The 15273-nt window shown below is 40.6% G+C and overlaps 1 protein-coding gene across 4 annotated transcripts in view; it reads left to right on the top strand.

Moving 5' to 3' along the window:
• Nucleotides 1–15273, top strand: part of TNNT1 (troponin T1, slow skeletal type) — a 71991-nt gene that overhangs the window by 30784 nt on the left and 25934 nt on the right. Inside the window, exons 5-7 of one of the 4 annotated variants that reach the window (XM_069200744.1) lie at nucleotides 5069–5083; nucleotides 6413–6445; nucleotides 11022–11045. The exons of 1 other annotated variant lie outside the window; for it this stretch is intronic. In XM_069200744.1, coding sequence (XP_069056845.1) covers nucleotides 5069–5083; nucleotides 6413–6445; nucleotides 11022–11045 — 72 coding nt within the window. Of the gene's footprint in view, nucleotides 1–5068; nucleotides 5084–6412; nucleotides 6446–11018; nucleotides 11046–13138; nucleotides 13266–15273 lie in introns of those variants that run through there. 2 more of the 4 variants (XM_069200743.1, XM_069200746.1) reach the window with 2 other exon arrangements.

Raw genomic sequence — 15273 nt, 5'->3', positions numbered from 1 at the left:
AAAGTTGCCTGAAGTGTCTTAACTTTGACTTTTTTTTGTATTGCTTTTAAAAATCCACACTTAGTGTCACCCCCTATTAATAATTCATATATTTGAGGGATACCGTTCCACGACCGGTAATCTCTCTGATTGCCTCCAATAAGAGATTTCTTATACTGTAGGGCAGAAACCATCTGATAAATTCTAAAATTGGCGACAGCCTATCCTCCCATTGCCCTAGGCAACATCAAGAACCTGATGGCCCTTCTAGCCTTGGCATAGGACCAGATAAAGCTGCTGGCCATATCCTCCCTTTTCTTAAACCACTTATTCTCGAATTCGAGTGAAATTGCCCTAAAGACATACAGGACCTTAGGAAGAGATAACATCTTAATAACATTATAGCCCCCATGGTTGAAAGATTAAAAAAACGTATCCATCTCCCTCAAGTCCCTTCTCGCCTTATCAATTACTGGGGCTAGATTTAATTCCACAATCTGGTTTATGTTAGATGTAACGTTCACCCCCAGATAAACTTCCTGATCCACAATGCAGACATCTTCTAGTTGTATCTCATTGTTAGTGATCAATTTGGACTTATTATGGTTTAAGGAGTAGCCAAAGAACATCCTGAATTTTAAAGCTTTATTTTTAACTTCCTTTGACTCTTCTGGGCATGGTGTCACAATTGGATATCACCCACATATGCTAAGACTTTAGTGTTATACCCCTGAGTCCTGATTGGTCTGATAAAAAGATCAGATTCTATTTTCCTTATCAAGGGGTCTATATAGAGAGCAAACAATAAAGGTGAACAGTGTCTCATGCCCCTTATGATTCGGATGGGATAAGATTGCCCCCCATGATTTGAAGCCTGGCTGTAGCATTTTTATAAACTGCCTGAATGGCTCTGTTGAACCCAGGCCCGATTTTGTTCCATTTCAAAACTGCCCACAAATAATCCCATGCAACCCCGTCAAGAGCCTTTTTGGCATCTAACAAGAGCAGGGCCATAGGATCTTCTGCTACTGATACTTTGTCAAAAAGTACTATGACTCAGTGTATATGGTCAGTGGTTCCTCTCCCCTTTCCTTGTTTTCAGTCTATCATTCAGGCCGCAAACATTGATAGTGGCAATACGCAGCCTAGTTATATGTGCCATTTAGCCAATCCGTACTCTGGTCTATGTAAAGACAGACTTGCATCTCCTTCTTTTCTGAAAACATAGCCATAGACATAGGCATATAACAGACCAAAGGACCTTCAAAATCCATTTAAACTGCTCTGCTCCTCTTGTGTTATAAACCCCACTCCCACTCTGAAACCCTCCTCTAGACCCCCTGCCACTCCCTGGCCACTCACTCCCCCACACCTCCCCCCTCTCAGTCCTACCATTAGCAGGAATGAGACCAACCTTGGCTTGATTGATGGCTCCCATACACACCCTCCCCTCCAGCTTGTTTATACACGATCTGTTATCCTCACCATCACAGAGACAGTCAGAGCGAACTGCCCACATACAACTAAATTAGTCCAATACCTGATTTTGTGTCTCTTGCTAATTTAAGTCAACCCAAATATTGTCAGAAAGAATAATATGGAATATAGCTGTGTGATGTGAGTGAGACAAAAAGGACAAAAAAAAGACAGAGCGAAGAAAAGAGACCAGCAACTAGTGGCCAACAGAAACAGAAGAGAAAGAAGACTAGAATAGATCATTCCTGCTGTGCCTTTGCCATTCAGGCTGATCCGACCACTTGTCAAGATACTATTTGGCTTTAATTTCTCAGGTAAACATTCAAATTTTGTCTTTAAAGATGATCTTAAGGTGGGCAGGATTTACCAGGTATGCTTAAGCACCTTTCACCTGACAAGGCTTAATTAGCTGTCTCAGTCTCCCCCTTCTTTCTACAGTAATATGGCAAACCTCTGGTCTTGCAATAAAAAATTGTGTCCCTCAGAACTTCATCTGGCATCCTGCTGCGCCTTTCCAAAGACGACTTGCCTAAGCAGAAAGTTGCCAAAATACACAATGATGGCCCTAGCCCTGACAGCTCCTTTTCCTTGTGATTGACTTTGTCTTTTCAGCATAAGAGGAAAGCGATGGGCTCTCTGAACCTCCTGATCCCAGTTCCAAGATGATAAATCAGGAAAGTCCCCTTGAACAGATTAACCACAAATGCCCTTATGTCTTTGCCTTCTGCACCTTCTTCAAAGCCTAAAATCCGCAAATTATTCCATGCATGTTCCCAAAGTCCTCGAGTTTGCTTGATGTGTCTATCAAACAAGGCAATTAATAGAGAACACCATAACACACCAATAGCTGATGTAGTAGCTGAAGTCAATGATGGGAAATGGTTATCAAAAATCTATTTGAACTCAGGGTACCACCAATTGCTGCAAGCTCCCGAATCACAACATAATGCCACATTCTCAAGATATGTGGCATTAAGAAGATACAGAAGGCATATAAAGCTCCAGAGAAGTATTTTAGAACTGTCTTCATGAAATACGTTCAAGCCTAAAGGTATCACAAATCTTGGTGACAGTGCATTATCTTCAATGAACACACTGTACATCTCAGAGAATAAGCCTTGCTACTGCACAACTAAACAATGTGATTTCCTGAGATCAGATATCACATTTTATGGCTATCATTTTACAGTGATCGCTTCAAATCCATTAATAGTTGGAGACAGCAAAATCCTCTTACCTCACATACGGAATCTGAGTTCAGAATCTTCCTATGCTCATCAAGTATTCTGGGCATTTCATTAAAGATTTAGGAGTTAGGCAGGAAGGGGGAAGCTTTGGAAATCAAAGGATCTTCCAGCCCGCAATGCTCACAGCGCCCCGCCTCATTTAGAGATGATTATTTTATTGGTTGTATGTCACGATATGTCAGTCAAACTATTGACTTACAGACTTATAGTGACCATAATATCTATCCACTTTGAAACCCTGTAGCACAAAGGGTTACAAAGTGGCGCAGTGCATGCATTGTATTACTCTGTAAATTTGGTGCAACGATTTTGGCCTCGTTGGGCCACAGCGTAAAAGAAAATGACACTAATGTGGCGCAAGGAGGCACTAGGGGCTTTTAAATCAGCCCCTAAATTCCCCAACTAAGCGACATTAACTGACTTACTGCAGGAACTACAAATAAGAACACAACCTGGAAGTGTACACAAACCACGAGCAAGCCTTTAACCAAATCAAAGATGCCCTCTCTGGGTCAACCAACATTATTTGGAGAAATCTTGTAGTTGATGCTAGCCGCACTGTGATTAGAGTGGTGTTTTTTCCTGAAACAATTAAATAACTAATAACTGTTCGCCAGCCAGTGCCTTGCGTGTCGGAAGAGGCCATTCACAATGGCTATACCTACTCTTGGGATTTATTGCTACTCGTCACACCACTTTTGGAGGGGTGCACTGATCTAATAGCGTCTTTCAGAAATCCACTCGCTCTAGTAGTCGTGCTAGTTGACTATGGAATACATTTTAAAAAATATTTTTGTGCTTCTCTTCTGTCAATGGACTTTAGTTTCTCTTTCTAGTGACTCTTAAGCTTTCACTTTTAAGCCAGCAGTTTTCCAACTCTCGTTTTTTTGTCCATTTGAAAGCAACATTTTTAAAATGTGTGTGCTTTTTGCAACCCATCATGGGGCTGGCATATTCCATTAAGGCATCTCTTTTACCTTTCGAGAGATTTTCCAGTGTTGCTCTCTGCTTGCTTGGTTCAACTCGAAAATGTTGCTCTCAGCTTGTTTCAGATTTAAAATTATTACCGGAGGCTAATGTAACTCATCTGCTTTTTTTCTCATAGTGCAGCACCCCACACTGCTGCCTTTTCTAAGTTCTCTAACTACCGGGTGTTATTAGCCAATTTAAAAGCACTTAATTTAGTGACATTCAGAGGGATGGAAGGCTAACTTTCCCTTGCCCAGATACTAATTCTTTTATTTTCCCCTATACTTTACCATGCGGAGGTCTGCAGATGATAAATTATAGTGAAAAATAAAAAATGTTTAACTCGAAAATAAATAGTACAAATATTTTTATGTTAAATATTAACATAAATGCATTTTATATAACAAAAAGCATAGCGCTATTAAACATTATGAACGAAAACTTTGAATAATGGAAATTAATTAAATTAAATTAAAAATATTTTTCTTAGATTAAAAAAAACTTTCCACCTAAAAAAAAAATGTGAATTAATAATTAATAAAAGTGATGTATAGAAATAATTAAAACTAATTTATTAGAAGGCCCGAAGTGTTTTCTTGTATGTTGTGCACTAACATTTCTTGTGTAAGTATTGGATTGGTATTTATTTGTGTGATTGCCATGTAGCGAGTGTTTTTGTGTGCTTGTCAAGCATGCTTGTATTGGTATCAGCACTGTGAGCAACATTACCAAATATTGTCCTGCAAGTATATAATACTGCTCTGCATGTACTTTTTCTCATTCATGTACCTAGTATTTTAATACATGTTTTCAGTGCTATTACCAGCTGCTAACTGGCCTTTCCTCATTTTGTGCCTTCGGCTTAAGCCCACAATAGTGGACGAGGCCACAGTGGTTAATGAGCGCTGCAGTGGGCATTATATGCCATTAGTCTCGGGATATTCTGCTTGTTAAACGCTCCTTCACCTACCACAGGCTCAAGCCGCAGGGACGAAGGCTTCCAGTAATATCTGACAGTGGACTATAATGTGTGCTCCAATATTTGTATGTAGTTACCAAGGATTCTAATGTATACATCAAATCTGGGACGCTGTAAATGTAGTCAGGGTGAGGGCTGTCTTAGAGGAAGTAAAAGGCAAACATTCAAAACGACTAATCGCTTGCATTGGTCATATTAAAACACATTCTGCAAATTAGCCCATCCATCAATACAACTATATATGCTACTGAAAACCCACCCATATTCATGCAGCCGCATTCATACCACCCAACACCACCCAGCGTTACTCTTGCAGCCACCCCTGCGCATCGTGTGGGAGTTGCAGTTAAATGTCACTGTGATACTAATTCCTTATTTCAATTCTTTCCTTATGGATTCTTCTGGTTTGGTTGAGCAGAGCATGAAGAGGAAGGTAAGGCTCATTGAATTTGGTGGTACTGAGACCCTCGCTAACATGATTTCCACTGGTGCAAAGCCCTGGCTTAGAGTTATTTCCCAAGTGTCCTAGTGTCCTTAGAGCGGAGCTGGAAACCAGATTTTAGAAGAAGAAACCAAGAATAGAAGAGGAAAGTGGACTATGTTATTTGATGGAACTCTTGAGAGGAGAGGGAACATTTACTAAGAGAGGACTTTTATTAGCAGAGGAGATTAGTATGAAATGGAACTCCAAATAGGAAAAAGAACTGGAAATAGGAGATGAACCTTACTAGGACAGCTTACTAGAAAGGGACATTTTGACTAATACAGGAGACCCTAATATTAGAGGGAACTCTGACTGGAAGACAGCCCTCAAACTATGAGTAGAAATTCTAAGAGAGGGAACTCCGACTGGATTAAGGAACTGAATCTCTGAAACATAGTATAACTTTCGTAACATTTTGAACTATTTAAAAGTCCTGAAGAGCTGTTAGAACTTTGAATAAGATTTTCCTAGGCTTTTAAATGTTGTGAATAACTTCCATAGCGTTATACAACAAGTCTAACTTTTTTAAAGATCATGGAAGTTGTTTAACTTTTTAATCGGCAGTGATAACTTCTATAAACCTGCCAAATATAGTTTTTATTACTTTTTCATAAGCTACTTGTTTTCTAAGCAACGAAAACATATATTTAAAACTCATAGATTACTTTTTGATCATTTTACATTTATTATTTAAAATATCGGATTCTTCAGAAATACTAAAAAATCGCAGAACTTTTAAATAAATTGTGCATGCTTTGTCAAGAAACGTCAGTTTTACAATAACCAATTATGTAGGTAAAACTCATACACATGCTTTATCTTTAAAGCAAATAAGCACATCTCAATAAACGTTATTTGGGTTTTTTCAAAAAGTTGGGATTCATTGTAAAAAGTTATAAAAACATTTTCAGAAGTTTGATAAAGTTGGGATTGTTTTATTTCAAAATTAAAATCCGGCAACAGGAAGCATATTTTCCTTGCAAAATTATTCACTCTCTCTATCATTGGAATAGTAAAAGTATGCTCTGTTTGCCTTTGCACAAAAGCTGTGTCCACTTCTAGTTCTTAAGGTGAGTTCTTCACTCCCACTTACATCTTTGATTCTTTGGGATTTGGCCATCTTTGACTCTAGGCCAAAATGTCGCAGCACAGGCCAGCCTAACTATATGCTTGTCCCCTTGACCTGGAAGTGTTCTAATGCTTCTTCCTTTCTCTCTTTGGCGTGTCCTCCTCACAACCCTTACCTCCTCCACCCCTACTTACCTTTGTGCTGTGCAGTAACCGAGGAGCCTGAGCCCGAGGATGTGGCAGGTATTAATAGTGTGCTTTTATTTAATTTCTTTCCATGTATCATTTGTGAAATTGGCTTTTTTTGGGCTTTGGGTACCTGTGAGTGACATGGAGAGGAGCTATGAAGGGTCAAGCAGCTCTTTTTATGCAGGAGATACTCACCACATCATTGGATCAGGGTGGGTGTTAACTGAGAAGGGATTACCTAACACAAATTTGATTATAGGACTTTTTTTTAACAGTGACATCTTATTTTAGCACAACTTGACAACGGATGGTGCAATCTACACTGCTGATTTCAGGTTTATGGGAACATTTGTTATTTAGGTCTTCAAGACTGCAATTCCTTGTCAGTGAAGGATATAAAAATTATTACCCTAGTTTAGAGCCAGGAAAATCTTCCAGTTTCTGGAAGAAATGCTAAATGCAGTGGCAAATTTACTCGTAGAATTTCCTCCTCTATACTGATGGGTCTGTGTAGAAATTCACTTTGCAGATTCTCCCATGGATTCCACTTTCCAGAAACGGGTATTTTGCATCACTTCCTGGCTCTAAATCACAAACTACGTTACTTACTATATCCCATTACAGCAGACGTCCCTGAAGCCAGAATTATTAACCGCTCTCCTACACACCTCTTATAAACTCCACACGACATGTGCTTTACCTTGAGGCGCATCCATGGTGAGAATTCATGACCCTGCCTGATCCACTCTGCTTATCCCAAGCTTCACAGTCAAAAGGTCCATGGAGAGAGGTTTGCATTTCACATGTGAAGCCTATGAAAAATGACTAGTTCCTGTAGCCATCCTGTACTGTACATATTTATTGTGATGTATGACCAGAATCTCTCTTTCCCTCTGTCGGTGTTTCTGTTGTTTTTTTCTGTCGTAGTAGGAGCCTCTGTATTTCTATTTCAGATCTACTGGACTCAATCACTCCAAATATTTATATCAATCATACATTTTTAGGATTGCTATTTTCCATTTGGTAAAACAAATGCCAGTTTGTGTGTCTGTTTGCTTACATTTGTACCTGTATGCGTTTCATTTAATGTCCTGTCCAGATGAATTGGTGAAAAAAAATTGGTGGCTGTCGCTTAGGTATCTTTTTCCTAAGCGACAGCCACTGGGGTTGACGAATACCGGGGTTGCGAAATACCAAGGCTGCCTGGTCTTGATTTCCAGCTCATGTCTGTTTCTTCCACCACTCTCCACTTCCTGTCTCTATAGCCCACTCTTACAGGTCCTTTTTTTAATCTTTGTTTTCTCCCTTTATTGCTGCTTTATTGTCTTTCTTTTTCTACTCCTTTACCCACTTTTTACCTCTTGCTCTGATGATGAAAAACAGTAACAATTCACAAAAATTAATGTCGGTGCCCACCCCAGAAGCTAGCCGCACAAATTAAGTACTGGTCTCATCTATTTGTTCATCGCCTTCCAGTGGTCCTGTTTAGTACATGTAGATTGACTCTTTGTCTCCTGTATCCATCTGTGTCTCGCTCTCTCCGTATCCCTCTGGGTATCCAACTCTATTGATCTGTCTTTCTATATACCTGTCTCTACCTGTACCTGATGTGTATGTCACAGCCTGCCTCTCCATCCGTTGCTGTGTATCTGTCATTTAAGTATCTGTCCTCACTTGTCTCCTGTACATGTCTCTGTACCTAAATGTCTCATTATCTTTCTTGTGAGTCTCTGACTGTGCGCCTGTGTGTACATAAGTCTGTTTATTTGTCTCTGCATGTAGTAGTCGTTTGTCTTCCTCGTCTTTGCTTTGTAACATCATTTTCCCATCTCTGTTGCCATCTGTATGTCTGTGTATATCGCCGTCCTGTCTGTCTGTCTGTCTGAAAATTCGAAACTATTTGTTAAAAAGGACATTCACTCCTGTAGAATCTCTTGGCGCTACTGCCTGTAGTTTTAAGTATAGCAGGTTATCTAGAAAACAGGTATTCTTGTTGAATAACCAGATTTCAGAGCTGCCTCTAAATTCGCTCTACATGTCTCCCAACCTAGCTCTTTCTATAGCGCTCATGGGTGCATGGATCTCTTTATCTTCTTGCGCTATGACCATCATACCCCTGTCCACATTTACCATCATCAGTTAGGCTTCGATTAGGAATCTGCCAGTAACACGATAGTAAACGCGGTGGCAGTCTGCGCATTACCCGAATCATTACAACTGAATTTAAAAGATTAACATATAGCAACATTTTGGTTATAGTTAGGTCAGAGTTGGTTGCTACTGGGTAGGAAAGGCATATTTTCTTAAATAGGTTGGCACCATTTGACAAATCTGCATGAAACTTTCCAAAATAAAAGTTTATAAACTTTGGCTCTTTCTTGAAATGGTTTGCACTGAGCAGGGACCACGAAAAGGGAGGTCCAAAAGGGAGATTTTTAAATCTAATTTCCATAGGAAACTTTGCTCTCCAATACAAAAAATACAGCTGAAGAGAATCGTACCAAATTTGGCAAAAATTACAAAACTTAGAAAGAGTGGTACTTGTAAATTGGTGCGAATCTGTTCAGTGCTGTTTTTGAGAAATTAACAAATAAAGAGAGGCTCCGGTTGGGCGTGAAGTGGTGAACCCCGCAGGAAACGTTAGAGATATCTAGACGGTTGGTGCCTTGGTGCAGTATTGTTGGACCAAAATTCCAAAAAATCCCCAGCCTGGGAGTTTTTTTCCCAAATGCCATTTTGGTTTCACAGTTACAGTACCGGACCCGCGGTGCCGAAACAATCTGACTGGCTGCTAAAAACATTGGGGGGAAATGTTACAGCCTCTATTACAGGACAGGACTCAGGGACTTCGTCTCCGAGTCCTAAAAAATATATGAAAGGGGTCCATAAGTGGGAGAGTGAGCATACTCTGCCCATCGTTCCACGTGGTGGGGGATTCACAGGGACCCAGACTGCTCCCCGGGGCTCAGGTACAAGGCAGGCCAGGCCCTGCAACCAACCCTCGCTGACTACAGCCGTCGGCCATGCGCAGAGAGAGTATGGTGCTCCCTGGGAAAGTTGAGGTCAGGTTACCCGAAGTGGCTGCGTATTTTCTCATCTTAGTTTGAATATGATAAAACACACACATTCACTGGAAAAAATAAAGGTTAAAGTGACTTTATAGACAGGTATGATAATACGATTTTGGCTTATGTTAGAAAACACCCAGGAATTCATTGGTTAGCTGTTAAAATGAGATAAAAACTAAGCTTAAAAATCCAGAAACCACTGAGATTTGTCAGTTACAGTTTAGTGAACTAACTATAACTTGCGACTCTATCGTGAACTGCTTATGACCTCACATATTACATAATTTGTGGCATGTTAAATTACATATGTGATGACATAAGGGAGGACATCTCAAATGTCATTATTGATGAAATCATAAGGGGACAGGCTGGGTAAACCATGACCCCCTAGGGCCATGTGGTTGAGGTTAACATGTCAACTTTGAAAATAAAAAAAGAATGATTATTTTGGAGCATTGGTACTGTGGTACAAGCATCCTGTATAACGGCACCCAGCATGGCATCCTATTGTGGTACTGTATTACCAGCACCCCAATACCATAAAACAATTAAAAAAATTATGAGGACCAAGTCATAGACCATGTGGCCAATCACCATTGTACAGACTGTAGGCCATGCACACTGTAGGTAGGCCATCTGCAGAAGGTTGGGTTCAAGGCCAGCCTGCCACTGCACACTGCACACTGCTGAAGGTGCAGTGGAGGTTTGGGTGCGCACCGTCAGTTGGGTGCATGCTGTGGGTTGGGCACAGGGCCTAGCTTCGGCCAGCACATTAATCCACTTTAATTAACTTTGAGCATGATGATTCTCCCACTCTTTTTTGTCCTATAATGCTAGCTATTATTGGTATAAAGCTACAGAGATAGTTTCGACTTGAACAGATGGTGTCTGGGACCAGCAGGGCAGGATGTAGCCTTGCTGCGAGGGATCTCTCCATTACGTTGGCACAGTTCTTGGAAATATTATGTGAAATCTGTCATCAAAGGCTCCTGTCTGAGGGGAATGTTACTGATGAAGTGTGGTTTCCAGGGTACTTCAGGTCCTTGCCACTCTTTCTGACTCCAACCCAGAACTACTGGCCTATTACAAAATCATGAGAACCTCCAATAAGCTGGTACCCACAAAAATCTGTTGCAGCTGAAAGACAGACTTTTCCCAAACCCTACAAGCCATTCAAGACACAGTCCTGTTGACATGCTCCTTTATTTCCCTATAGACCCACCTAGTTCTGAGTTTGACCCAACGATTGCTTCTTTTTCATACACATTAACATGTTATCTTTTGGCATGCACTAGGGCAGAGATTTTATGCTATTCATCCTATCCAGTACAGTGCTTTCTAAAATGAATTGCTTGAGTGCCAAGTCCTTGGAACTCTGATTTTGCACTATGTATTGCTATCAATTTCTTCCCCGGTTTTACACCCAGCAGGCTCTGCAGTCAGTACATACTTAACTCTTACCTCTCTCTGTATCTGCCTGCTCCACACTCACACACTCTTGCTCTCTCTTTCTTTTGCTTGGCTGTAACTTTGTCCTGCTGATGCTGCCGCTAACAAAGAAGAGCCAGAAGAGCCGGTGGAAGAAGGTAAAGAAAACACTCAAGAAAGGGACATGGATCCAGAAGGAGATCAGCAACTGGTTGTTTAGATAGCCTATTGGGTTATTGTGCCAGCACTAGGCTGGATCAATATAACCTGATATGATAAAGTATAGGCTGAATATGGTGCATGCAACAGAATAGAGATGGGTCACCGAGTTACAAGCTTTTACTTGGTGGCTCATCACTTGGCTATGATGGGCTACAGCAGAAAAAATTAAATTGTCCACACATTTAGTAGAATGTGCCATCAACTGATGTAAAGTGCACCAAACATTTAAATACTAGCAGAGCTTCCATTATGTCCTTTGCTGAAAGAACAGGTCATCTATTGGATTCAGGTGATTGTACAAATAATAGGCCTTCTCCTTTTGCTATTATGCTATTAGACATACTTAAGGTTTTGTGACTGTCCATCATTTAGACAAGATTAAGATTTTTGGGTAGCATGTAAAGAATTAGTGGTTTCCCATTACTTGACCAAAATTGGGGTGGGCTACAAGCAAGCTTGGTCATTATTTGCACAGATAGAAAATTGATCTAAAGTGTTAGTTTGGTGAAGATATATGAGAATGACCATAGGTTTTATGACAGGTGTTTGCGATTGGGGTCTGGCAGAGATCTAACAAGAATTATGGAAGTATTTGTAATTTTCAATCATTTGGCGCATAGCATTGAGTTTAAGAATGGTGCACGGTTAAATTATCACCCATCAATAGGTCAGAATGGTGATAGGCTAGAAAAATTACACAAGCATCTAAAGGCATCATTTACTAGACCAAAACATACGAAGTAGCACCTTTAAAACACATCTTTGGTGTGAGTATTATGGAAGGAAATTGAGGTTTGTGGCACTTAGGCGGATATTTTAACCAAGTGGCTATTTTCGGGCAATAAAAATTAACAATATAAACTTCCTTGGCAAATTACATTTTCACCGGATAATTGCAAAGCTTTTTTGTGTATACATAGCTTTGGTCTAGGTCCTGTACACTGTATATGGCAGGACACTCACCGTTTTCGTGTGCTCCGTGTATATGGGGCCACCATCAATGCTCTTGCACACAACATATATATATATATATATGTGTGTGTGTATATATATCTATATATATATATCTATCTATCATCCATATATATATGTGTGTGTGTGTGTATATATCTATATCTATCTATCTATCTATCTATCTATCATCCATATATATATATATATTTATATATAAATATATATATGTTCAATATATATTGCCTTATTGGTTCCTGTACCCTTATCATACACTTTCCTTCATTGACATAGACTGCTCTTATGTGCACTGTGCAGGACATGACAGTAACGCCCCTCTTGCACGATGTGTACGTGCCCTAAAATTCCACTAACCTTTCTGCTGTTCTTGGGCACACTCAGACGTGAACAGTTTTGCACAAATATTTCTACTGCTAGTTACAGGCCATTACTCCAACTATCAGACTTTCATTTCTTGCTTTTACTTTTTGACAAAATGTTCTTATTACCTTTATTAGGTTACTTTCCACATGCGGTTTTAGTTACACCACAGCTCACAAATTCACCAGTTTATACAATACTTAACCATCTCTCTTTCCCTTTTCCAGGTAATAGTCCACCCACAAATTTGTACCTTTCCCTAGAACCTCTGCAGAGACATTGAAGTCTATAATTCTTGCATTTGTTTTTAAGGTCAAGAAGAATATTTTCACTAAAAAATAACATATCTTATTATACTTTTTACTTATGGTGTGACCATGATTGTTTTTCAGTTGTGTGCAACTTTTTCATTTCTAGGTCCTGCCTTCTTTCTTTGACCAGGTTTTTATTGCAGTTTTCTTCTCTTTCTTGACGACGGTTTTGTTATCGCCAGAGGACTTTTACTTCCTCCAGTGATTTTCCAAACATTTTTTCTCACATTAGGGTCGTATAGTCAGATTTCACCCTACCCAGTTGTGTTTGCATGTCTGTCAGTATTCATTATATACCTTTCATTTCTTGGCCCTGAAGAGTTAGGTGGAGCATCTCTGTCTCTGTGTGGCCTATGCAACTGGAGGCGGGGAAGGAGAAGACCTCAAAGGTTTTAGGGTGATGTGAGAATGGGAATGTGCTGACCATGTACTAATTTGACTCTCGTTATCATTGCCCCTCTCTCCTCCTTTCTGCTACGACTACTTGACTGGACGGCACAACAGCGCACCAAGGTGAGTGAGTTTATTGTGGCATTGGTATTAAAGAAAGTGCTGGTGGGTGATCAGTCCTTGAGTCCTTGAATTTAACACATCTTAGCAAATCAGATCGAAAGGCATAGGTTGGGATGAGTGTATGTTTCTTTTAATAACACTGTCGTACAAACACATAATAAAGAAAATGGAAGAATTAAGAGGAGGGTGTGGATTCTCAGTAAAATGCATTGTCTGAACAGGGTGAGCACTCCCCTAATAGGGTCTGGCTGGGGAGGGGGTTGGACTCCTTCAAAAATCCGTGGGGCCAGGTGTAGATCTTTCCAATGGAGAGTCCCCAAATGACCACCTGAGCTAGGGCATATAGGGCCATATGTACAAACACTTTTTCCCATAGACACAGAATGGGTAAAAACCTTTACTACATCTGGCCCATAGTTCCTAAAACCGCTTTGGATATCAGGATAAGTTATCTGCAGAAAGACTGGACAAAGGAAGAGAAGTTAACAGCTGTAAGGGGCAGGGCACCAACGTTAGTGACAGGAAATGGAGCTTGGCCAACATGGTTTGACATCATTTAAGAGAAGCCATTGGATTCCCATGCTAGTGCGGCATGCAATACTGGCCAAAGACAGGCTTCATAGGCTAACCCACTATCCCCACACTATGTGCCCGCATGACACCAAAAATGGCAGATTTCCTCTATTCCACTACAAACTGAAGTGGGCTGCACCTTGCCTGAAACAGATACGGCTGGGCGTTGTGTAAACAAAATGTCAGAAACCAGAAGCTAAACTCTTTGGAGGGAGACACAGTGATTCTGCTCAGGCAGTTGGCTGACATTGTACATGTTTTCCGTAAGCATGGTTCTGTATTAGGGCTTCTATTGCGAGGCTTTTGCCTCCCTAATCAAGAGGCTATATTGATGCCTCCTTCTCAAAAGCAGAACCATGCTTGATGTTAGCAGGGGATGTAATACTCGCGCACACTGGTGGAGTCTTCGGAGGCTGCCTAAAATTGCCTAGACTCCTATAATCAGCTTTAGTCGATAGGTTCACCCTAGCCAATCACTTCTGTGTAACCTACGTGATAGAAATGTGTTTTAGGAAGTTGTTGGACAGATTTCATTGTCTCCTCCTGATTGTTTCTTCCTGCATGCTACCTATGACTGACAGTCCCATTAGGAGAACAGAGTGGCTCCTTATTTTTTTTAAATCCGCATTCCCCTCCAGGATGTCTCCCTACAGATCTGTAACCGGAGCCACTCTTCCCTTCAAAGAATAGCTCCAAATCTCTGTCGCACCAAGGCCTTTTGGTCCAGTATCATAGAGCAAAAATAGCTTTTGTGTGTAATCATAGGACAGTTTCACTACGATATACCTCACTTAAAACTTTAAGTTTTGATTCTTAGGGGAGAGAAGGTGGGAGGGGCTTCACCAGCCACTCCAACTAATTTTCTTCCCAACCATTTCATCAGCGGGACCCAATACTTATAACTTCTGTTTGGTACGTCCCTTGCATCCAAGCTCGCATCATAGATGAGAGACCTTTTACAGTCTGCAAAAAGTCAGTGAAAAACTGCTTAGCCACCTTCTACATATCTCCCTTCGGGGTTACAGAATCTTCTAAGAAATCAGTTTAGCACTGTCTGGCAGGATTCTGAAAATAATGAGGGAAAGGCTTACTCCAGCTTTATGGAGAGGATCTCACTCCCTGCGCTACACACCTTGCCAAAAGTAGTTGATGCCTGGGCACTCCACAAACATACGTAGGTCATTAGCACCTTCAAGACCACACTTCTTGCTGCTAGCCATGCCAGCTGACTTCAACCTTGATACATTTGCCCGAGTCCACAAAATGCTGTGGATGGAAAACAGGTGGTTTCTCCTTAAATAGACAGGCTTAACTGTGCTGTGCAAAAGATTTGTAGATACTTGCCAGATGTCTCTTAGCTGGATTTCCGGCAAGTATTCTCCCCACTGCTCCTCTGGCAATGAAAAGTCTCCATCTATTAGGTTCACCCACAGCC

The sequence above is a fragment of the Pleurodeles waltl genome, chromosome 7 (genome assembly GCF_031143425.1).
Source record: "Pleurodeles waltl isolate 20211129_DDA chromosome 7, aPleWal1.hap1.20221129, whole genome shotgun sequence".
Lineage (NCBI taxonomy): Eukaryota > Metazoa > Chordata > Amphibia > Caudata > Salamandridae > Pleurodeles > Pleurodeles waltl.
This window is presented reverse-complemented; position numbering and strand designations above follow the sequence as displayed.